Source organism: Rousettus aegyptiacus, unplaced genomic scaffold (assembly GCF_014176215.1).
Source record: "Rousettus aegyptiacus isolate mRouAeg1 unplaced genomic scaffold, mRouAeg1.p scaffold_m13_p_1, whole genome shotgun sequence".
Taxonomy (NCBI): Eukaryota; Metazoa; Chordata; class Mammalia; order Chiroptera; family Pteropodidae; genus Rousettus; species Rousettus aegyptiacus.
In genome coordinates this window covers 3,023,602-3,047,887 of record NW_023416284.1, presented here as the reverse complement: position 1 = coordinate 3,047,887, position 24,286 = coordinate 3,023,602, and the positions used below count along the sequence as shown (strand labels likewise).

General features: G+C 61.6%; 2 protein-coding genes across 2 annotated transcripts in view; both read left to right on the top strand.

Annotated features, from left to right (window-relative positions):
• The window catches only part of ACOT7 (acyl-CoA thioesterase 7), a 77,193-nt gene that overhangs the window by 33,123 nt on the left and 19,784 nt on the right, over positions 1–24,286 (top strand). The window contains 4 exon segments of the mRNA XM_016165338.2: positions 1,490–1,581; positions 3,447–3,561; positions 9,675–9,761; positions 23,341–23,457. Coding sequence (XP_016020824.2) covers positions 1,490–1,581; positions 3,447–3,561; positions 9,675–9,761; positions 23,341–23,457 — 411 coding nt within the window.
• On the top strand, positions 3,674–9,666 carry LOC107521001 (cleavage and polyadenylation specificity factor subunit 6-like). Its single transcript, XM_036228111.1, is given in 2 exon segments — positions 3,674–4,583; positions 4,585–9,666. Coding segments are annotated over 2 exon segments (1,047 nt in total). The 5' UTR covers positions 3,674–3,801; the 3' UTR covers positions 4,850–9,666.

The window sequence follows — 24,286 nt, the reverse complement described above, 5'->3', positions numbered from 1 at the left end:
GAACGTACAATTAGTATGTTTTGCCTCGTTTGCTCCATGGCGTTCATTTAGGTCTAGAGGAGGGCCACTCGGGGTTTCCATGGAAACCGGCTTGTCAGGCTGGCTCTCGCTGAGTCAAACAGGAAATCTTTATTCCCCAAAGCAGGTTGTCAGATTCACTTTCAGTCAGAGTGCAGTGAAGATCTGTTTCCATGTTTGCCTGTGGTTTCCGAGCGCGGGGAGCCTGCCGTCCCGAGGGTGCCATGCTTCTAATTGACCCCCCAGGGCTTGGTCCCCAGGGGGAGGAAGCTGAAGCCCCGGGTTCACCTTGGGCTTTTGGGGGTTGCTGGGCTGCTCCCCACCTCTCCCACTTCCTCTCTTCCCCCGTTTCACTGTGCTCCTCTGCTTTGGGATGCTGTGTCCATGTTGAAGAGGCAGCTTTCCAAAGATATCCTTGTAAACGCTTTCCAGGAGGCCTGGGTCTGTGCTTGGAATGGCAGTGGGTTGCTGTGTGACCCTAGGAAAATGCCTTGATCTCTCTGGGCCCCAGGCACCTTCTGTACAAGTGAGAGCTATGGACGGACGATTTCTTTTGGCCTGTGGTTCTCAGCAGGTGGGGCAGCCCCACTCCACCCTGAGGCCGGGCTCAGTGCCCCCAGGAAGGTTCTGCTCCCTTCCGCCCAGAGTGGCGGTCATCAGCCCGCCACCCATCTCAGCACTCCATTCAGAAGCTTCTGGGTTGCAGGTGTGAGTAGGCTGGCAGTAAATCCAGGCCTCTGAGGTGGGGCGCACTGAGCTGCAGGGACGGGCCTTGACAGCCGGCCACAAAGCTGTGCCCCATCCCCCTGCCTGGATGCTGGGGGATGGGGGTGGGGGTGGGGGTGGTATGTGTGTGTGTGTGTGTGTGTGTCCCGCCCCCTGGCCTTGTGTCCTGTCCTCCCACCCCCTTGTGGGAGGCGCTCTTGGCAGCCTTTAGACAGGTGGGCAGGGCAGATCCAGCAGTGACTCGCAGTGACTGGAGGTTCTCAGCAGGGGGTTTGAGTTTGAAATCAGTGTCAGCCTGATCTGCTGATGGGGTCGCAAGCTCAGCCTGGCACGCCCCGGGGCCCGGTCCCCCTCTTCTCTGGGAGGTGGCTGAGCGAGGTGTCCACCCGGAGGCTGGTCCGCCCCTCCCCACATCCCTTCTCTGTCTGGTTGCTCCTCCTCAGAGGCTTCTGGGGTGTGCGAATGACCGAAGCTCCTTCTGTAAATGCACCCGCAAAGACGAGGTTGCCTGGTTTGGGCGCCTCCAAGCGTGAGCCCTCTTGTGTAGAAAGTGCTAGGAAGCCGGTGGCCTGGGAGTTCCCAGGCTTAAACCAGGTGACCTGAAGTCTTTCCAGCAGCCTCTGGCCAGGGGCAGCGTTGGGGGTCGGGGGTCACAGGCCAAGCGCCTCGCCGCCCGCCGGGTCCCCGGTGGCCCTGTCCTCTGCCTCTGCCTTGGTCATCACGCACGTGCTTCTCTCCTCTGAAGGCGTCACGAAGCTGACCAACAAAGCCACGCTGTGGTACGTGCCCCTGTCGCTGGAGGACGTGGACAGGGTCCTGGAGGTGCCTCCGGTCGTGGTAAGGAGCCCCTCCCATTCCCCACCGGGTGGAGGCCTGGTCACCCTGTGACAGGGGCAGGCTCGTTCGCCAAGGAGGCATCCTGGGAGAGCAGTGGCGGGTGGAGTCCTTGTCTGGGGCCCCTCAGTACAGGTGTGATTCAAGCTCGGGATGACCGGGGAGCCTCCGTGTGGGCCAGGAGGGGCGCCTAGGCCTTGGTCCGGGCCAGGTCGCTGGGCCCATTCTTGGGCACCCCAAGAGCACCCACTCAGTGTCACTGGAGCCCAGCACTCTGCCTGCGAGGAGAGTGGGTGGGAGCCGAGGGCCGGGGTATGCGGCCCGACAGGCCCACCTGCGAGCTTGCGGGCTGCGCTGGCGAAGTCCCCAGGCCTAGAGCAGTGGACCTTTACGCTCTCATGTCTGGAGGCCAGAAGGCCAAAACCACGGAGTCAGTCTGTCCGATGGCTCTGGGCGAGGGCGGTCCTCACCTCCTCAGCCTCTGGTGGCTCCTGGTGACTACAGGCGTCTTCGGCATGTGGCCACGTCACTCCAGTCTCTGCCTCCACAGTCACGTGGCCAGTTTTCCCATGTGTGCCCACGTGTGTGAATTCATGTGTGTCTGACTCTCCTTACACGGACAGAAATCATTGTATTTAGAGCCCATCCTGCTCCAGTATGACCTCAATTAATTACACCTGCACAGACCCCAGTTCCAAACAAGGTCACCTGCACAGGTCCCAGGGGACAGGAATGCTGACAGGACACCGCTCAACCCAGCGCTCTGTCCCCTCTTTCGAGCAAACCACTCAGGTCCTTTCGCAGCCGCCTTTGGCAATGGGCTCTGACGCCTGAGATAAGGGCAGTTAAGCCACAGAACGGTGTTCAGACCCTGTGCAAATCTGGAGCAGAGCCACGAGCAGGGACATCAGAATGTTCAGAAGTGGCTTTTGAAAGAAAGTCTGAAATCGCCGTCTGAAATGAATCTGCCTAAGTTGGAGGGGCTTCAGCGGATTGCAGAGAGGAGCGTGAGGGGCCCGGAGCTCAGCGGCTCTTCCACAGAAATGCTGGCCGAATGGCAGAAAGGGCAGAGGTCAGCTAACCAGAGGAGAGCAGCCAGGCAGCGGTCAGCAGCGAGGGAGAGGGGGCCTGGGGGAGGTGGGCCATCAAGAGGGCCCGGGACCTGCCTGGGGCCTCCCTGCGGGGCATTCCTGCACTGGACAGGAGGACAGCCCACAGAGGGCTCATCACCCCCTTTCACCCAAAGGATTCAGGAGCCCCAGTTTTTATGCCAAGTTTTATATTCGTGTTTATTTTTAACTTCTTGGAGAGCTTTTGGGGCCTCTTAGCTTTAACTGCATGTTCTCTGCAAACGTGCAACTTCTTCGACTGGCTGAAGAGCGAGGCCGCCAGGTGCTGGGGGCACTCGGGACACCTGCCCTCTCGGGAGGGTGGGCGTGGCCTTGATTCTGTAGTTTCGTGTCCAGGAATGAATCCTGGGAGGGGATGGGGCCGGTGCGAAGTGGTAATGAGGGGCCGAGATTGTCGGTGTGATGTTTTCATGGTGAAGCATGGGGAGCAGGCTAAACGCCCCTCTGTGGTGGGTCCATCGCGTAAGTTCTGTGGGCGTAGCCAGAGGAGGAAACGTCCCTCACAGCACGGCAGGGCTCGCGCTCACGCGGGTCTGAGAGCAATTCCAGGGAGGATGCGACCCAGCTGACCTCGGCGGGGGCTACCTGAGCTTTTCACCTTCTCCGTGTTTTTCTCATTCACATTAAAGACATGTTATCAGAAAAAGGGTGTTTCCAGCTATCAAAAGGGGAGCCCCGAGCCTGGGGGTGGGGCCCTGAGCCCCAGGCCTCGGCCGACCCTCCGTCTGCTCCCCGCAGTACTCCCGACAGGAGCAGGAGCAGGAGGGCCGCAAGCGGTACGAGGCCCAGAAGCTGGAGCGCATGGAGACCAAGTGGAGGAACGGGGACATCGTCCAGCCCGTCCTGAACCCAGGTGAGAGCGCGCGGCGGCCGGCTCCTGGGCCTCCCCGCGGGCCTCCCCGCGGGCCTCCCCGCGGGGCCCGGGCACCATCCGGACCCCTTCCCGCCACCACGGCCAACCCGGACGGCAGGGCGGCTCCTTCTGTGGCGCTACGGGCATGGCGTGTGTGCGGCCGGCCCGCCGCCCAGGCGGGGGCGCGCCTGCTCACGGAGACGAGGCTTTGCTGGGGCGTCCCCAAGTTCCCCCAGGAGCATGCCTATGATGCGATCTCCACCTTGCAAAAAACTGACCCGAGGGTGGCGGCGGCTTCCCCGGCGTCCCTGGCCGGCCCGCCCACCCAGCCGTCGCCATGGCGAACAGACCGGCCGCGTGGGCAGGAAAGCTGTGCGGGGTGCGCAGCCTGCCTTTAGGGCATCGTCCCCCCTGTCCGTCATCCAGGGCGGTCCAGCTTTAAGAAAGCATCCACCCCAAATCCAGACCAGGTCGGGGATATTCTTCCCCCAGAGGGGCCTTTTCCTCCGAGTCCCGGACACAGGACCCCCTGGTGCAGACGCAGCCGGGGGCAGGGCCTCTGGTGCGCTGTTCCCTCCGGGACATGGCGAACCCCGGGAGGGGCCTTCCGGTCCCGCGCGTCACCCCTCCGCTGCACGCGGTGGCCACATCGTGTCAGTGCGGCGGGACCTGAGAACGTGCTCTGCGCCTCTGCCGGCAGTGCAGGCGCCTGTGATGAGCGTCCCTGTTCTGCGCTGGGTCCCCCCGGAGGGGGGCACCCCCAGGAGCCCTGGCCTCGGGCGACGTTTGGGTCTCTGGCTTGGCCCTTGGCAGCCGTCTGAGGACCTGCCCCTCCCTCTCGGTGGTGCTGCCTCGATGGGCGGCAGGCCCAGGCCCCGGGCTCTGCGAGGGCTGCTGCCGAGGGCCCGGGCCGCTCCGGGGCATGGCCTGGCTGGTGCTGGCCGCCCGCCCGCCTTCCCGGTGTGGTCCGCACGGCGTGGGGGCTGGTGGACCCCCCGCGGGTGTGCAGGGCTGCGGGTCCCTGAGTTCAGCCATCCAGCTGTGTGCACTGGGCTTCCCGGGCGGGGCCTGCGCGCTTGCCCCCAAGTCTGCAGATGTTCGGTTTCCTCGTGCTCTGCACCCCTTTCCCGTGTTCCGACCTCCACGTGCCCAGAGCAAAGGCCAGCGGATTGGGCGGAGGTTGGTTTCTGTTCTGTTTGTATATCTGCTTTTCAACAAACACCAACAGCAACAAAAATTTCCGGCCAGTATTAATAAGAATGTTGTTGCCTTGACGAAACCCCAATGAGCTGGTATCTTTTTAAAATGAAATATAAAAAGACGATCAGTTTATAGTGGTGATCCAGGACAGGCCTGCCGTCTCTTGTGATGACCGACCAGGCCCCGGCGACCCCGAGCCCAGGCTCTGCTTTTGGGTGGGTAGGCGGGTTAGGCAGGGGCCCAGACGACGGCAGAGCGACACAAGGGCCTTAGGAAAGGTACAAACTCCGTGCCAGGAGGGGGAAGCCGGAGTGGGCTCCTCCCCATCTGAATGCCCGGACCCTGTGACTACGACCTTATTTGCAAAAAGGGCCTTTGCAGATGTGATCACGTTAAAGCTCTGGAGATGAGGCCATCCCGTGTTACCCAGAGGGCCCCGAATCCTGTGACAGGTGTCCTTGTAAGAGATGGAGCAGGGAGAGAGTGTCAGCCTCCCAGCAGCGAGAGGGCAGCTGGGAAGCCGTGCTGAGTGGCGTGTGGCCTGCTTGGACCCGCCCCTCTGTGGTTCTGATTTTTGGCCTGGGCGGACACTGGACACCAGGGGGCCAAGGCCAAGTCTCAGCCTTCGAGGACCAGGAGGCGAGGTGCTGGTGTACGCCTGACTGACTGGGAAACTAAAATTCCTCGAGGTTTTTAACCAGTACTCCCTTCACCAATGAGATTACTTTCCGCCTGCTGTTCTCTGATTATAAATCTGATTTATAATTTTCAGAGTCTCTATTCTCCAGCGATATTAATGAAAGGTGGCATTCTGAATTTCCAGGTTTTTTGATAAATTTTTACAGGCTTTTGTTTTTTACCTTGCTGTATTTCACTACAAATGCATTTTTGTAAAAATGATTGGATTAGGGGCTGGCTTTTAAACATTTCTGAAGGAAGTCACTTCTCTGTTCTTTCTTTATCCTTTTTGAATGTTCTCTACGTTTTGGGCCTCAGTTTCCTGTTGGAACCGGCATCGTCCTGGCCGGGCGGGTAGGGCTGGGTCTCCCCTGGCTGGGCTCCCGTGCCCAGAGCAGGGGCGGGCCCAGCCTGCGTGGTGGTCGGCATGGGCTGGGTCTGGCGGGTGTGCTCGTGCTGATTGGGGACAGCAGGTCGGAGTGAAGGGCCGAGCGTGCCCTTGGCACTGGGGGTCTTGCGGAGCCCGTTCCCGTGGGAGGACCGCCTGCCCGCCCTGGTTTGGCAGGCTCAGGCCCAGGACCGCCGCCCTCCTTGCCCGTGCTCCCCACCCTCCACCCGCGAGCCCCCTGCATCTGGAGCCGTTCATGCCTTTGAAACCAGGACCAGATTTCAGCTGTCTGCAGCTGTTGCCTAGCAACCCCCACAGGGGGCCCACCTCATCCTTCAGGTGTCTTCAGAGAGTCTGGGAGTTTCCTAAAACCTAGCCTTTCTTATTGTTTTCTCCATCTGACAGAACACACGATTACCTTACACGCTTCCATCCGTGGCCATCAGTTATCCAGCTTCAGCTGCGGATGGATTATCTGGCCATGTGACCATCCATTTTGTGGGCTTTTGGGTTTATGACACAATCAACCCTGCCCTCATCCCCACCCCTGGGTTTAAAACGGTGTTCACCTTGAGGTCTGGTCCCCCTGCCAGTACAGCTAGGGTCTTCGGAAGCCAGCCCAGCCCTGGCTCCTGAGCCGTGCTGACACTCCTCAGGCTTTCCAGCTCCGGGCCAGCCAGGAGAGTGCTCGGTGCCCGTCATGGGCTCACCCAGGGCCGGTGCGCCTTCTCCCCCGGGTCTGGACAGGCCCCAGCGTCCGGCTCCCATCAGCGTTGGATCTGGGGCAGGAGCGGGTGGGCACAGGGAGCAGAGGCTCATAGGTCCTGCGGTCACACCACTGGGTCTGAATCCCAGCTCTGCCTCTGCGGACTGAGCCCCTCTGTGCCTCGGTCCCCCAAGCTGGAAACTTCCCCTGGAAAAGAGAGGGCAGCTTTGTATTTGCTTACGGCTGGGCCGAACCCCGCCTGGTGGCGCCCTGAGTATCTAGCTCAGGCTCTCGACATCATTTTGAAATTACAGGTTCAAAATTAGGCACTGTGTTCATCAAGGTCATGGAGGCTGCTAAACCCTAAAACCCTGAGAACTTGGTAGAGGTTTGTGTCTTATAGAGTCCAAATCGGTCTTCCCTCCAGGGGAGGGGATTCAGGCCCTTTCTGTCTTGTGGCTCCCCACCTTTAATTGGTAGCTTTTGGGGTTACCTTGAAAGGGGAAAAACAGGGAGGCTCACACACTTGGGTCTTGAGAGTCGGTCCCCACCCCTGGAGCGCCTGTGGGGTAACATGTCACGGTCAGGTGGCGGTGGGGTGGGGGGGACGCATGGCTGTATTCACCATCGGGGTCTTGGCGCTTTCACTTATTAAGACCTCAACAGTCCTAAGAACATTAAATTATTAGACACAGACATCGCTTAATTGATATTTGTAAACATTACTACAGAAATGGAGTATTTCTGACTAGGTTATAGTTATTTCAGATTATCACTCGAATAAGTAGGTATTGAACATGAAAAAGATTTTTATCTGAAATTTTCCATTGTTTGAAATTTTTAAAAATGCTTTGGTCGTTATTCCCACGCAAAAACTGTCCGACGGCCAAAGTGGCCCCAGGGAGGGGCCGGATGTGGCTTTCAGCTTCCGTCCTTGCTGTGAAATAGTTGTTTCCCCGTCTTTGTCGAGCGGGACACAGACGAAAGCAGCATGGGGGACCCTTTGTCCTCAAGCCGCGATGCCGTCAGGCCCCGTGCTTTGTGGAGGGACAGGCCAAGGGAGGGTCTTTGACTCGGGCGCGTGGGCTGGCAGTGTGGGGAAGGGCGTTCTCTGATGGTTGGGCATCCCTCATGGCTTCTGGGGCTGCGCCCCTCCACCAGTCTCCCTCGGCAGGGTCCGGGCACTGGAGCACGCGAGGCCTCTGTCAGCGTGGCCCTGGGTGTCCCCGGAGCAGCAGGGACTGTCCCCTGCCCTTCCCATAGCACAGGGACTTCAGGTATGTCTTATCTACTCTGGGTGACGTTAGGAACTGCAGAGCACAGTGTCCTGGACGTTTCTTGGAGCCTCTCGCCCCATGTAGCATGTCAGGGCGTGCCACATTGTCCCAAAGCCCAGTCTCACACTCCAGGCTGTTCCAGACACCCCTAGGTCCCAGGAGGCCTTTACTGAACCAGCAGCTGGGAGCAGGAGCATCCTGTCCCCAGGTCAAGGCCGCAGGTCATCTGCACTGATTACAGTTCCAGCAGACGCCGGGGGACACCTGGAATGCCTCTCCGGGAGCCTTTGGTGCCCCCCTGCCCCCTTGCGTTAAGCTATCCACACGGGCGGACCACTCGGCCCCGTATCGATGGGTGGCTGGATGGGGAGTCCTCAGAGTGCGGCATCTCGGGGATTCACGCCGCGGCTGCCCACCAGCTCCTGACTTGAGGGGAGGCTGTTTCCTGTGCCCAGCACTAGGGTGAGCCCAGGGCAGGCCCGAGGGACCTCATGTGGCAGGGCACCTGCCTCTGACAGTCCCTCGGTGGGCTGGAGAAGGAGGCGGAGAGCAGCCTAGCAGCCGGAAGCCCAGAGACGGGAGCTGACCGCGAGTGAAAACGAGACCCCTCTCCCGAGCCGGACCCACTCGCGGCTTCTCATGCCGCCAGGGGCCCCTCCGGCTGGGAGCACCCCAGGGTGCTGGAGCAGTGGTTTTGGCTCCCTATGCTCCCCACAGAACCTCTCAGAGCAGTTGGCGCTTCACAGGTGATCTCGAAACCCGAGTCTAAATCACTGCGCTGTGAGGCTGGAGGACGAGCAGGAAGCGTCTGAGTCGGGAAGTAAACAGCGTGGCCTCCGCGCGCCCGAGCTCTGGTTGCCCTGCTCTGGACCCTTTGGGCAGCTTCAGACAGTCTCGGAGGCGACCACTGATGCTTAAGGGGCCCAGGCGCCCGACTCTGGGTCTCGACCACGCTCACGCCACCAGCCCTGGCTGCTCAGACGTTCTGTCTCCGGCCAAAAATAGAAAGGACCTTTCTCCCTCCGCAGCGTGTCCTAGCGATGGCCCGTTGGGTTGGCCCCAGCAGAGCTTGGGATTTGCTGGGGCAGGAATGGGTCACCCCTTGTGCAGCGGAAGGAAACAGGTGAGCGTCATCCCCCCAGAGGCTTAGGGAAGGCAGAGGTGCGCGCAGCATGGGCCAGGCCGCAGGAGCCGCAGGAGTCAGGTCAAGGCGTGGCGCTCTCCCCTGGAGGCCTCCTGCAGAGATTTCAGCTGCAGCACTGAGTGAGTGAGCGCATCACTCATCTTGGAAGATGAGCTGGGATTAGCAGGCTGCCAGGTGGGAGGGGAAAGCCGGCTGCCTGTGAGCTCCGTGCCTGTGAGCTCCGTGTCTCGCGGGGCCAGTCCCGGGACTGGGGGCTGGCAGGCGTCCCAGGGCGGGGCCCGGGAAGGCCAGCCTGCCACTGTGTTTAATGGCGTATGAGTTGGGACTTTCAGGAGGTTGCGTAACAAATTGCTGAAATGCTGTCGGCGCCTGTTTATACGATTGGAGTGAAAGTTAGATGGAAGGCTGGCCTAACGAACAGAGGGCCCCTCGAAACCCGGGAGCTTGTCGCCGCGAAGTGCTTCGTGGCTGACCATGGGTTGGGGCAGGGCCTTGCTGGGGGCACTGGCGTCTCCAGGGAATAGCGCCGTGACCCACTAATAGAGCGGCCGATCGATGCTGGAAAGCCGGCCCCTGTGCAGACGGGAGGCCAGTTTTCCTTAGAGAAGTTGGTCAGCTGTTGGTGACCGTGCGAATGTCGGCGGGTGTCAGTGCGGTCACACCATTCAGGGCGGGAGTCGGCCTGCCTCACGGCCTAACCTCTCTGCTTTGCAATTACAGAGCCGAACACGGTCAGCTACAGCCAGTCCAGCCTGATCCACCTGGTGGGGCCCTCGGACTGTACGCTGCACGGCTTCGTGCACGGAGGTAAGGAGAGCCCGCCCCGGCCCCTTCCCGCTTGCCGGGTCCTCGTCAGTCCCCCGGGAAGGCGTGTGCTACCTGACCCAGTTCAGGCTCCCGAGCGTGATGGAGCACACGCTGAGGTCTTTTCAGGGGTTGCGTAACAAGTTACTGAAACACCATCGGCGCCTGTTTTTAACATTGGAGCGAAAGTTGGACGGAAGGCTTTCTAGCGGAGGGCCACTGGCGACCTAGGGAGCTTGAAGCCGGGAGGTGTGCAGGCTGCCCGGGGGGCAGGCCAGGGCCTCTTGGGGGTGGGGATGCCGACGTCCCCCGGGAGTAACGTCAAGACCCACTGGCAGTCGCTAATAGAAAACGTTTCTGCTGCCGATGGTGGCATTTGCTTTTCCTTCTGTCAAGTTCCAGCCCACACGGCGCAGGCCTTGAGGGTCTTAGCTTGGGACACGTGGCCAAACACGAGGGCACTCGGCCCCGGGGTCGCGGAAGGACACTTGTGTACTTTAATAGTGTGATTATTTTTTTTGTGATTTGGGAAAATTTAGTACATTAAGCCTGCAAATTAATGGATATTATCATCTCAGATGAGAGCAAAGTAAACTTTAAAAAACAAGTCGATTGAAAGGAAACCGTAAGGGGAGAAGCCGCCGGGTGGTCCGGGCGGCCGCTGACGTCAGCACGGCGGTGCGTGGGGGCTGGAAGCGTGGGCTCTCGCGCCCCCGCTCCCCGGGCGTGGCAGGCTCTCGCACAGTGTCGCTCACGTGCACTGTCGTTTCCAGTTGCCTGGGGCGCTTCTCCACTCAGGAGACTCCTGCTCATCCCTCGAAACCCAGCTCCGGGGCACCACGCCGTGCGGGGTCCCCAGGGGACGCGTCGGGAGCAGGGCCCGGTCTCCTCCATCATGTGGGCTCCGGTGCCTCACACACAGTCAGGCCCCTGCACAAGCTTGCCCGTGCATGAGGGGCTCAGGTCACATTCAGGCTGAGAAGCTGGGGAAGGTGTACCCTGGGCCTGTCGCGATTGGAGAGTGGGCTCTGATTTGAGATGTTTTCAAAGTTGGCTTCTTTTTTTTTTTTTTTTTTAACAAATCCTCTTATGTGTATTTCTGTTTTCAATTTCATGATTGCTCTCCTCTTTTAACTAAATGCTGGCTGCAGCACCCTTGGATCTGCTTGACTTGGGTCCTGCCCAAGGATAGCCCTATTTTACAGCAAATTGTACTTTTGTGGCAATCAGGGTGTCTGCCCTGGGGACAGCGACGACCTTGTACAGCTATGGCCTCACATGCTTTCTTGTTCATCTTCACCAGCCCTGTCTCCCTCCCGGAAATGGGGGCAACCCCCTCTTCTGAGCCTACCCATCAGGGGCCCGGGCTTCTGTAACTGCTAAGGACTGTCTCTGAGCCTTGCAGAGCTCCCTTCTACCTGAAACGTGCAAAGTGCCAGGCTAGGATCTTTGCTCATTTCGTCCACACGTTCAAGTTCACGAAATGTGGCATTTCCGTCACCGCTCTCTCCTGGGTGAAAAGTCCACACTTAATCTTTGCGAGCGGAGGTGGCAGTGAAATGCGAGGAGTGAGAAATCGTGGGGACCCCCTGGAAGTCAGCGGCGTGTCCTCCGTCTGCAGCACCTGGCCGCCTTGTTGGGGCAGACACGTTTTATAATGTGCATTTTGGAAGCGTGTATAACGGCTTTGCAAAATTAATGCCTATTTTCGTAGGGCCTCGTGCCCAAAATGAAGGGGAAAACGCCTAATCATTGCACGAGACCCCATCGTCTCTCACGGCGCCTAGCGCCCAGCAGGAGCAGGGTCAGCCCGCGCCGACACCGAGGGCTGTGGCTCCGCGGCGTTTTCCTGTGGCGAGAATGCTGCCGGCAGGAGCGGGGTTGACCCTCGCCCGACAGTAGGGCCTCCCTGCACCCGTGGTTCCGTGGATGCTGGGCGCAGGGGAGCGCGGGGCCCACGCGTCCGTGGATGCCGGGTGCAGGGGAGTGCGGGGCCCATGCGTCCGTGGACGCTGGGCGCAGGGGAGCGCGGGGCCCACGTGCACGCTGGTCCAGGTTTTATGCAGCGATTCTGCGCCACGCGCATGGCCTCTGAAAACTTTTGTGCCTCATTTTCTGTGATTTTCGTACATTAGATAGTCTTGATCTTGAGGACTAACTCCTGGCTCGCCATATGCGTGCATGCGCGTGCGCGCGCGCGCGCGCGCGCACACACACACACACACACACACACACATTGGCGATGCTGAGCGGCGAACCATGTTGGGAAGGGCTGGAGATCACAGGGAAGCCGGGCTGCAGTCAGGCGCGAGGGCTCCCCTCTGTCCCCGGGCACGTGGACAGGACTCCCATGATTCCTTGAGGGAGCAGAAAAGGCGCAGGGAGTGAGCAAGGGCAGCAGGGGCGCTGGGTGTGCGAGAGGGTGGCCGGCCCATCCCCATGGCCCTGAGTGTCAGGGCCTCCATGCAGAGGTGCCAGGCTGGCTTGTGGCTCCTGCGTCCCCGAGTCCCGAGTGAGCTGTGCGTGGTCCTCCCTTCCTCCTCTTGCGAGTGCTGGGATCTCAGCCCCAAGAGGCCGCTCCCCCCTGCTCTCCCCTCCCCCACCGTCGGCTGTGGTGTGTTTAGATTCATGCAAGTCATGACCTTATAAACTCATCCAGACACCCGCCCCTGACAAAAGCCCTCAGCAAGAATGGGAATTGGCGGGGGTCCTCGAACGTGACAAAACACGTCTCGCTGGAAGAGGTTGGCAGCGAGGCGAGGGCGCCCAGTCTCTCGTTGCTGAGTTAGCGTTGTTTTGGAGACTTTTGCCACTGCAGTTAAGCAAGAGGAAAACGTAAGAGGCACAGGAATCAGCAAGAAAGGAAAGCTGCCTGTCTTTGCAGATGGCCCAGTGACAAACCCAGAGGACCCGAGATTCAGTGATAAAAATAACTCAGATCATTAAAGAATCCAGTAGGCAACATCATATAAGATGAATGATACTTAAAGGAAAGAACATCTGAAATAGAAAAACTACTTTTCATTATTTTCGTTTGCAGGTATGTTTGTTTTCAAAGATGTTTCTATGTCTCAGGTTTTAGCTGTATCACCAAACATCACGTTTTAGTAATTTGGTAGAAAAGTAGAGTGGTTTTGTGTCTGTTCATTTGATTCTTTTTAAAGGTCTTGTTCTCTTTCTGTCAGTTCCCAAGATGCTGTTTGCTCAGATTTTTTCCCTCTGGGACTCCCCTCGCCTGCCCCCAGTCAGCGGTTTCCACATGCATTCCCCAGCCTGAGAGGGACAGTCCCCGCTCACGGCCAGACAGACGTTGAGAGGAAAGGCCCCCCAAATCCGCTGGCTGCGGCCAGACCGCGGGAGCAGGAGGCCGGCGGGGGGTCCGCGTGGGGCCCGCCCCGGCACCTTAAACAGGAACTCCTTGCTTCTGAGCCGTTGGCAGCCTTGGGCTTTTCTTTGGCACTTTATTTTAAAATTACTTTAAACCGGAGTATTCGGCAGGAGGAGTCCAGAAGGGTTTTGACAGAACACAGCCACCGCTTGTCCTCCCTTCGCTCTGGCCTGTCCACCTCGCGGCGCTGCGGCTGCCGCCGGGGCGGGCCTGGGCGCCGCCGCCACGTGCTCCGCGGCCTTGTTGCCCACGCCGAACACCAGGTCCCCCACCCTCCAGCAGCTGCGTGAAACGCTTCTCGGCACAGTTACGCCTGTCCGATAGTCGCCGCTGCCGGCGTTCCCCTGGGGAGAGCCGCCCCCGCCCCTGCAGGTTCTCGGGGTGCACTGCTCTGCACTGCCTGCCTGGGCGGCCTCTGCCCGCCACCAGGGCTGCCCTGACTCGTGTGTCTCGCACTGTCCCCTTGGCTGGTTTCGGTGGAGCATGTCCCCGAGCGGCTCCCTACAGAAGGCGGTGCACTGACCAGGGCCGAGGCCCCGCTGCTGTGAAGGCCCCAGCAGCGACTTCGGGAGCGGCGAGCACCGTGTCCCGTGTGACGATGCAGCCGTGTGTGCTCCAGGGCTGGCCTGGCCGCTGTGCTGTCGGGGACCCAGGCCTCCTCCTCCCGTCGCGCCTTCCCCGGGGGTCGCCTTCTGTGTGGCACACGATGACGCCCTTGCGTCAGCGTTCCAGCCTGAAGGGCAGTGGTGGACACCCCAACAGTCGTCTGGACCCCCCTCCTGGAGGGTTCGGTGCAGCCGGCCTGGGCTGGGGCCTGGGCACCCATGTGTTTAATAACGAGTGTCCCACACTGGTGGTTCTGATGGTCTGCAGTCCCCAGAGACTCACGGCCAAAGTATGCCTTTGTCTCAACAAACCCAGCGGCCAGGCCCCCACACCCTATTCCCTCGGCCTCTCGAGAGCTTCGGGCACCACTGACCCCGCCACCCTGCTGTCCCCACGTGTCTCCTGCCCCCACATGCTCTGAAACCACGGTCCTCCACGCGGGGGTGGCGTCGAGTGGCTGGGTGAGATGGGCCCCGGCATCTGCGAGCAGGGACGTCCGGGCGGGTCCCCTGAGTCTCGATTGTCCCCTCACCTGCCCCGAGTGGAGTTTTTCCCCGAGGTCCGTCCTGGCCTCCTCCCTCACACCCTCTTTTCTCCCCGTGACCCACCCAGCCCCGTGGACTCCGTGGCCCCCTCCGTGGGCACCGGCCGGTGTTTGTTCCCTGCTCGGGTGTCCCCTCGCACCCTGGAGGCCGTGGGCACCTCGTCTGGGACAGTGGCCCGCGGACCTGATGTCTCTCGATTTCCTTCCTCAGCTGGTCTTCTCACACCTGTGAAGCTGCTGTGTGGACGGTGCCACCTGGGGCTGCAGCTAGCTTCTCTCACTTACCCTCCCTCAGCCTCGGTTTCCCTGTCAGGTGCTCTGGGGTTGGGGGTGCTAAGTGAGATGACACAGGGAGGCGACTGGCACTTAGGAAGTACTTGGGGTTAGTTATTTTTATAGTTCTTATTTGACTTATTAGTTTTATTGTTGCGAGTTCAGAGAAAGAGCGAGAGAACGTCCTATTACATGGAGAACATACGCTTTTTTCTCCTACCCAGTGAGGCGTTTATAAAACATAATCACGCACGTGACCCCAAAGAGGGTTTTGGTTGTAAATTTCCCGACTCGGGCCCCATTAAGCTAAACATTCATGTCAAGAACTGAGCGGCCCAGCAGTGACGACACATTCCTCCAGATATCTCCTGGTCAGAATGTAAAATCTTGACTCTTCTAGAAACTATTGAAAAGGAGGCTGCTTCCTCCTAAAATCAGGGTATGGCTAAGGATGTTTTCAGAGAAAAAGTGGGTAACTTGGAGGTTGTGTTGCTTAAAAAGAAAAGTTAAAAATACCCAGAAGTGTTGGAACTGGAAAAAGAGTAACAAAATCCGCCCCCGGAAAGAAGCAGGGAGGAGGGAGGGGGCCTCACCCCACACCCTCGTCTCTGGGGCGCAGGCCGCGGCTCCGACTGTCCCCTCGCCCCGGCCCCGGGTCCAGATCCTCATGGCCGTGCCACCTGCGCGTTTCGAGCCATCAGGGCCCTGCCACCTGTCCCGTCCCTCCCCGGCTGCCATGTCCTGGGGCTCCGCACCTGCGGGGACCCCGCTCCCCCTCCCACCGGCCCGGTCTTGGCCGTCACGCCACGGGCGCCCCCGCCGCCCCCCGGCTGCAGTCCGGAGCGGCTCGCGGCTCTCCTCGCTCAGCCCAGGGCTCCGCTCCTCTGAACGCGCCTCTGGCTTTTCTGCCTCTGGTGCCCGCTCGTTTCCCGGAGGTCGCGCTGTCGCGTCCTGGCTCACCCCTCCCTCGGGGCCTCGTGCCCGGAACTCGCTTGAATGTCTGCCCCGGAGGAGGGAGTCGTTCGGGAAGTCGGCTCGAGTCGGCGTTGCCAGGCGCTGTGTCCTTTCCTCTGTTGGAATCACGGGCACTCAGTCAAACTGGCCACGTGGCTCCGGTGTCCTTGCTTGGAGCTGCCAGGTTGGGCCTTTCTCACTCGGAGGACGGGCTCTGCCCTGGGCTCCACGGTGCCCTGCGGTGGCCACGCTCCTCAGAGGAACCCACTGCGCTCTGCCCGACCCTGCCCTGGCTCGTGGGCTGCCATTCCATAGCTGCGAGGGGTCACTGACCCCTTACGTGGAGTGACTCTGCCTCCAGAACCAGACCAGGGCCTGGCCAGTTGGGACCATGTCTGGATCATGAGTGTTGACTGGCTGTCGTTTCAGAAAATAAGTGGCCAGGACGAGCTCTTTCCCGTCCTGCGCTATCGGGAGTCTGAAACAAGTCCACGTGCTAGGACTCCCCAGCCATGATGGGCTGGGGAGCTGCCGGCTCTACTGGGCCGATTGCAGGGCGGCCACGCCAACCCCAGAGGGCCCCCAGCTCTGTGGTCCACTTGTGCTGGGAAAGTGACCTGACAGTGACTCGGTGGGGTCGCGGGGTGTGCACGGTCACAGTGTCCAGGCAGACGCGGTCCTCCCTCTAGCTGGAGACCGCTCCTCCCTCCCCACCCCCGCCTGCGCCCCTGCACCCCGCGACCCCTTCCCTTCAGCACCTCGGACAGCGTCTGCACGCACGCGCCCTTCCTGTCCCCTCTGGATCCTGCTCCAGGCGCTCCCCTCTGCCAGGGTCTCCGGCCCCCACCCTGGCCTGGCACCCGGCCCCTCCGCTCAGCCGCCTTCCCAGGTCTGGGAGGGCGACCCTGCGGCCTCCCACATCCCGTCCCACACCGGCGCCTGGGCGCGTCCCCCCCCCCCCCCTGCGTGCAGCCTCTGCTCCGCGACTCCTCGGGTTTCCCGCTGCCCTAGGCCAGCGGCTCCAGCCGCCCCCTCGGGACGAGCTCCCTGGCATGGCTGGCGGGTCGCTCCAGTTTGGTGTCAGACACAGCTTTCGTCCCCAGCCCAAGCCTCCCAGCGTCCCCGCCTCAGTGGCGGCCACGCCCTCCCCCGGCCGCCCTCTCGTAGACCCTCCACCGCCTCCCGCGCCCGCCAGGCCTCTGGCCTCTGCCTTCAGAACATCAGGCTGCGTTCTCGCCACCTCCGGCGTCGCCTCCGGGCTGCCCACTGCCAGCGAAATGGCCGCTTGCCCAGCCTCCCGCCGTCCCCGACCGGCCTCCTCAGCGCGGCCGTGACCTCAGGGTCAGCAGGAGCCCGGCCGGCGGCTCCCGTCTCACGCGCCTCTTCCCGCCGCCGTTTCTCCCTGTGCAGGCCCTCGGGAGCCCGTCTCCCCGCGCGCCGCCCCACCCTCCGCCGCCTGTCACCCCCACCGGCCCCTCGCCCCCACTGCCGCTGTCCCCGGGACGCCTGCCGGCTTCGCGCCTGCCGTCCCCTCCTCCCGGGCTGCGGTGCCCTCGACCACTGCACAGCCGTCTCTTTCACTTCGGGTCTCTGGGGAAGAGGCAGCCTTTCCTGCCACCCTGGACAAAGCAGACCCACGTCCCCCGAACCTGCTTGCCTGTGTTCCGGAGCGCGCCTCACCCCTCGACAGGCCTTTCTCCTGTGGGCTCGCCACCCCCACCAGAAAGGAGGCTCGCTGGGCGGCGGCTGCGGTCTGTGTTTCTCACTGCCGCATCCGCAGCACGGAGCCCGGGGCCTGGCTCAGAGCAGACATGCAAAGTGCTGGATGCATGCGCTGGAAAGAGCGAACACAGAACCACCGCGAGGGGTGACGGGCTCAGTCCCCCCAGGGCAGCGTGCGAGGAGGCCATGCACACGCTTCCCCCGAGAACGCGCGGCGGCCGCTCCCTCGCTCACTGACCGCTCACGCCAAGCCCGGCGCGGGGCCCCGGAGGTGGCAGAGCGCGATGCAGACCCTGCCCCACTGAGATGCGAGGAGGCAAACCTCTTACAACATGTCCTCTGCACCCAAGTCCAGCAGCCAAGGGGACGCCCGTGGCCACCCAAGGGTCCCAGGGCTGGGGGGCTGCGCAGTCGGCCAGGACCTGGAGGCGGGCAGGGGAAGACATGGCAGGTCCCTGGGGGAGGGGCTGCGGGGCAGAGAGCAGCGTGGCGGCCCAAGCAGAGGGCGGCCAGGAGGCGAGGTGCGGGACGCGGCCGCCCGCCCCGACGCTCTGATTCGCCTGCTTTTCACGGGCGGTTGTGAAGGAGCAGTTATCTTGCACCTGTGGGAGGAATTTATTTCACTGACAAATACGGACTAAGGCACAGATGCTCCTTTCCAGCTCCGTGGCCTCATTTAACGGAGCTCCCGCTGTGTAGTCGACAGTGAGCCGAGCCCTCGCTTAGGGGACAAGGAAGACGTCGCCGAGCAGCGCACGTCTCCTGCCTGTGAGGAGCGGCTGGCCCCGCGGGGTCGAGGCGGCAGGCACACGCTGCCGTCAGGCCGAGGGCCGCGGCGTGTGACAGCCACACGCCTTCCAGTTCTCGCTTTCTAAGAACTCTTGTTTGTGAAAACGTGGTTCTCTGCAGCTAACGCCTCAAAGAGCAGCTTCAACACTCCCAGACAGTGGCCCGAGGGGACCAGGGCAGGAGTGGGAGGTCCAGTTACAACCGGAAACCCTGGCCCGCCCGCCCCTCCCCGGCTGGCCGTGGGGCTTGTGCCCCCAGCCAGAGGACCTGCTGACCCCGATCTGAGAGACCAGCGTCTTCCCGCCCACGTCGGTGCTCTCCGCGGTCTCTGGCCGGGGCCACGTGCTCCCGGGCCCCTGCCGGCCAGCAGTCCTCCCTCGGCCAGAAATTCGAAGCATTCTGCTTGAGAAAAGCCGGTCGGCCACACAGCGTGAGAACGTCCTGGCGTCCTCTGGTTCCGGTGCCGTAGAAAGTCCCTTTTGCTTCCTCTTTAGCACACGCACGCACGATGGTCCCCGACAGTGTCTTCCCTGTTCAATCTCACGAGCAGGGAATTCGCAAGTGTTCGCCTTCACCCCTGACTTCAGCCCCGAGACTCCTTGGAGGACACACGCCCCCTGTGGTGGTTCTTGGCCTTCGGAGATGTGCTGCCTGGCGTGGGCTCCGGGCCAGTCCGCACCCCCCCCCCCTCCCCGCCCCAGAGCGGCGCGGGGAGGGATCTCCTCCACGGCGGCCGCCACCTTTCCCCTGGACTCTGTGGCAGTCGAGACGGGACGTGGCCTGCCCTACTTTCTCTCCTGCTTCGTTCAAAATAGGGAAAGTATCGATTGTCACGTAGCAGCAGGCACATGTGACCATGACCTTTTCGCGTTCCCTCACACAGAACATGAGGGATAAAAAGTAAGCAGCCCCTTCCCCCGGCCGCCCGGGGCCACGTATGCGCTGCACACAGGAGCCGCCGTCCTGTGTCTGAAGCCCCCGCCAGAGTCCCTGCTCTTGACATTTTGGTGTTAGAAACCCTTCATCTTTAACGCACTGTGCGTTAATCGCCAAAAATAATCCTTCCTTGTTACCGTAATTAATATTCCGCTGCCCTTGGTCCTGATTCACGGAGCTGCTGCGGGTACCGGCGGAACCTGGGAGGGAGGAGCCAGACTTGTCTGGGGAGGCTGCCATTCAGCCGGCGCTTAGAATAACCTGTCTGATTACCAGAGGGTGGGCTCGGCTCTTTACGATGCGATGAACTTACTATCGTTTTCTTAATATGGGAGGCCGGCACCCAAGCGCCGTCACTTGGAGTTAAATATAGAAGCGGGGGCATCTCGGTCGCCGCCCACAGCGCAGTTGGTGCGCCGGGCTCCGAGCTGCTGCCTGCTGCTCGGGTCTGTCGGCGAGCGTGACCCAGCCCGCCAGCCGGGCCTGGAAAAGGAAACCCAGCCTCTATTTTTAGTCCAGTCGACATGTCGTCAGTACTTCTTAAAAAGCCTGCGAGCACTTTAATGGTGGGTTCTAACATATCTCTGGTGGCCGATGTTTCCCCGTGCGTCGGTGGCCGAGCGAGTCCGACGTGATGCCTGGCATGGGGGCGGCGCCCGAGGCCGGCAGGGCCCACGATCCTGTCGCCGCGTTCGCTTTACGGCGTGAGTCTCGTGCCACGAGGGCAGCACGCGGCAGAGTGTCCTTTGCCAAAGTTATTTTCCTGTCGTCAGCCACACCCATCGTGCCTAAATGGGAAGAAATTGGTGGGGTTCTTCAGTAGGAACCTGGATAAAGGCGTTTTTGGGGAAACTCGGATACTTGATGTTTTTACTTGCCGTGTGACGGGGAGAGACGGTGGCTCCGAGTGTCGGGGGGGCTGCTGGCTTCGTCCGGCGGGACAGGGCCCTGCGGGCGGATAGGGGGGACCAGCCACACACCAGGCAGGTGGGGTTCCGCTTTATTTCTCTCTAACTAAATACATTTTCCTCATTCTGCGCACTGATGGTGACATGTCGTGTCATCGTCATAGCTCACTGAAATTTCGGTAGCCATTGCGCAGGCTGCCGCCCCGTCATTGTCTCCCAGCAGTGGGTCGCAGGGGGTCTCGGGACCCACCCGCCCCACAGGGCCAGGTCCAGGCCTGCTCCTCCCCGGGAAGAGGCGAAGGGGGCTAGAAATCAACGCTTTGTAATCTCGGTTCCCTCCCGCCTGATTAGCCCCCAGAGTCCCCCTTACATAGGGGACCCCAGAGGGCCACGGTGACCCTTCGCTCATCTGCAGGTCCGCTGTGGCAGCCCTGAGACGTGCGTCCATTGCCGCACGGACGGCTGGGGCGGCCAGGGGCCGCAGGGAGGTTTCCCGGGGCCTGTCTCCTCCGGCAGAGATGTCTGAGCCCGTGCGATCCATGCGCCCCTCACACGCCTGTCCAAGGCCAGTGCTGGAGTTTGGGACAAAGCTTCCATGTAGCGAGCCCTCACCTCTGTCTCGTTGTCACTTCCCATCGACCCACTGTGGCCTCCCCGGGAAGGACGGTGCATGGCAGCGGGTGAGCTGGTCCGGCGGGAGCCTCCAGGAGCTCCCCCAGGCCCAGGGCCGTGCAGCAGACCCAGTTCTTTCCAGACCCCCCTGTCTCGCAGGGTGACTGCCGGCGGTCTCCTCACCCGCTGCTGACAACCCCCGGTCTGGGGCAGCGGCTGCCCGTAGGCGCACATGGTGGCGTCAGGCCTGCCCCTGACCTCCCAGTCCACGGGCGTGAGTTCAGCCATGAATGTCCGTCTTCCCATGTGACACCATGGTGACCCCCCCGTGGCCCCCACCTCGCCGTGGTCTCAACGTTCGCACTGTGTCTCGGTCAGGAGTTCCACGGGGGTTTCAGCCTCTCCAGTGCCGGGCCGAGAGTCGGCACGGGTGGCCGCAGGTGGCCTGAAAAATGGAGACAGTCAGTCATGTGTCTGCCCTACAGGGCTGCTGTCCAGGGAGGGTCAACATCCGTCCGTCTGTCCGGGCACCCAGGAAGCGTCATGGAGCAGAGCAGCTCCCTCCCCCCACGAGCCGGCCTCCGAGCAGCTCCGCACTGTGCTTGAGCCGAGCCTCCTGGGCCCCCAGGACGCGCCAGGTGCTGTTCTTGGCGTCCAGCTCACTGCGCACAATGGCCTCACCTCCTCTCTAGCCCGGGCCAGGGGCTCCACGGACGGCCGAGGCTGCGGCTGCTGCGGGCAGGACGGCCGGGAGGTGGGCTCAGGCCAGGCCGCGCCTTCCAGCCCATTGCCAGCAACCGCTTAACCCGACAGACTCCTTGCAGGGCAGGTCGTGACTCCTTGTCTTAGACCTTGAGTTCAGAGCTGCTTGGAGCTGCTTGGAGCCAGCTCCCCTGACCTCCCGCGGCCCCCACGGCCCCCAGACTCGAGGCTGGGGCTGAGCCTGGCGCCCGCGGCGCGGCCCCTTCTGAAGACCCTTTTTCCCAGCATTTCGTTTGCATTCCGTTTCCCTTGACTTCCCTGTGATTCCGGCCTTGCTGTTGATTGAAAGGTGGGGGTGCTGCTGCCTTCCCGCACGGGCTGAGCAGGATGGAGCTCGGGGGCTGTCGGTGTCACTCATGGTTGTCATTTAGAAGTCTCGGTAGTAAGAGTGTGAAATTTTTATTTAATCACGAACACTAAGCAAAACTTTTTATTCTAGAGGAGCGCAAACATGCGCACAAATGGAGGGTAGAGCGTGTGGAGCCCCCTCCCGCACCCACGCGCCCCCTCCCGCACCCGTGTGCCCTGTCCTACGGGGTCACAGTGCTCTGTCTCCCAGGTTCCACTGCGTTTGCGTGAGGCCTCGGCCAGGGCAGCAGGACCTTCTGTTCTTGTTCTAGTTATATCGTATTTTGTTTTCCTTGCACAGGAGAGAGCGTTTTAATCACCAGTGTCTAAAGATGGGTAGATTCCTCTCAAACGTGCAGGTTCCAGGCTTCTCTGAAGTGCTGGTAGTGGGGTCCCTCGTCCCTGGGGGGAGGGGGGGGTCAGTAGCAGGGCCCCTCCAGCCCCCCTGCCCTCCTGTCACGTGCGGTCACCTGCCGGTCACCTGCCGAGCCCTGCAGGCATTGGCATCTGCAAGTCTTCCCTAAACATGATTCCCTGGGAGCTTGGCTCTCTGCCCCTGGATTTTTAGAAATCATTGTTTCCTGAGGTGAGTCTGCAAGGCTTTCTAAGACTTCCGTGAGGTCGGTTGATGTCACTTTACTGCTTTTGTGGGTTAAAAACGAATGTTGGTGGTTTCATGTAGTGCAACGTAATGATATGGTTTACATTTTAAATATGAAGTAAATTTAATGTTGTGCTGTCCTGGGGGTCCAAGATTGGAGGTTTGGGGACTAGCAGGCATGCAGGCAGGACCCCACCCGACCATGGGGGGGCGCTGAGCAGAAGGCGGCCTGCGGCCTGGGTCCTCCGTGAGCGGGCGTCTGTCGTTTGGTTCGCACAACAGCTTTGTGGAGATGGTGGCCACGTGCCATGCAAGTCACCCGTTACAAGTCATTGATCTCTAGTGTAATCCCAGTTACACAATCACCACCGCAGTCAATTTTAGAGCGTTCTCATAACCCCGGGGGAACTCTGCTCTTCAGCACGCGCCCCCCACCGCCCCCGCCCGACGCTGCTGACCCGCTCTCCGCCTCTGCGCATTCGCCCTGCGGTGCCCGGCGCTGCGCGGTGCCGGCCCGTGCGCCTGACCCCCGCCCTCGGCGAGTCTTCGCAGCCCGGCCCGCCCATGTGGCGCGCGGCGGCCCTGGTCCTCGCGCTGTGGGGCCGGGCCCGCTTTCCCTGTCCGCTCGCCGGTCGGTGGGCCTCTGTGCCGTGTCTCCTTTCTGGCTTCCGTGAGTGGAGCCGTCGTGCACCTGGGCGCAGGTGTTCACGTGCACACGTGTTCCGCTCTCTCGGGCGTACACCCAGAAGTGGGGTTGCTGGGTTGCGTGGTGACGGTTCCGCCGTTTGAGGAACCCCCAAACCTCCTCCCAGGCAGCCGCCCCGCTTACCCCCCACCAGCAGCGTGCGAGGCTCCGACGCCGCCCCCTGTCACCCAGGTGGGCCGCCTGCCTCTGGTGCAGCTGCCCCAGTGGGGGTCGCGACGGAACTTTCTGGCAGGATAAGGTGTCCGTAGAGGTTCGGAAAAGCATTGCCACTTTGTTAGCGGCCAGGAGTGGCCGCGGTCATTTTGCGGGAGCTCCCCGGGAAGCCAGGTGTCTGGCTCCGGTGTGGCACCTGCTGACGGGTAGCTGTGTGTGCGGCGCCTCGTGTCCAGCCTGGGAAATAGTCTGACCTGCCCTGTCCCCTTTCTGTGCGCAGGTGTCACCATGAAGCTCATGGACGACGTGGCCGGGATCGTGGCCACACGTCACTGCAAGACCAACGTGGTCACGGCTTCTGTGGACGCCATTAACTTTCACGACAAGATCAAGAAAGGTACGAGAACTCTGCGGAGAATGGGAGGGGGCGGCGGCCTGCGCCCCCTGCACCTCTGGCTGTTGGCTCGCACCCGGCGATGCCCGGGCCCTGGCATCTGCCCGTTCGCCACGGGAAGCGGGAAGCCGGAGTCTCGCGCCCTGTCGTACGAGTCCACCCCCACGCCTGGGGCCCGCCGATGTGACTCCTCGGTCTGGTAAAATGTGCAACTCCGCTGTGATTAGAGCCTTTATCCTGCTAGAGACAGGCGTAAACTCGTCCTCTTAAAAGGCCCCACGAACAGAACGCTGCGAAAGTGCCAAAGGTTCCGCGCGCGCAGCCACCACGATGGTCGTGGCGCCCGCCGCCTCCCCGGAAGGAGGGGGCGGCACCGCCTGCAGCCCCGTGGCCGGCCGGCCTGCTCCCGGGCGGTGCTGGCTTTGCTGCCTTTCCCGACACAGGGATCCAGTCCCAGCGATGCAGGCCGCACCTGGGGACCGTGCTGCAGTGTCTGGGTGCGCTCGCCTCGCCTCTGCCCACGCGCACGCAGCTCCCCACGCTCAGCCCACCTCGCTGCCGGCCTGGAGCCGAGCGACTGCCCCCTCCGACACGCGGCGATGTCTGTTGTGCTGCGTCTTCGCCCCTGAAACGTAGCACTTCGCTGGGGGTCGGGTGGTGTCAGGGCTGCCAGAGCCTGGCGTCAGTTCTGGGGGAGCCTCGCTGTGAAAACCCCTGTGGGGTCAGGCCGGCCACTGCCTGTGGCAGGTGACAAAGTAGGAGGAAGGCAAGCTAGACTGACCTTGGCGGGCCCTCAAGAAGCACTGCTCTGAGCAGTGCTGTGTCCAGAGCC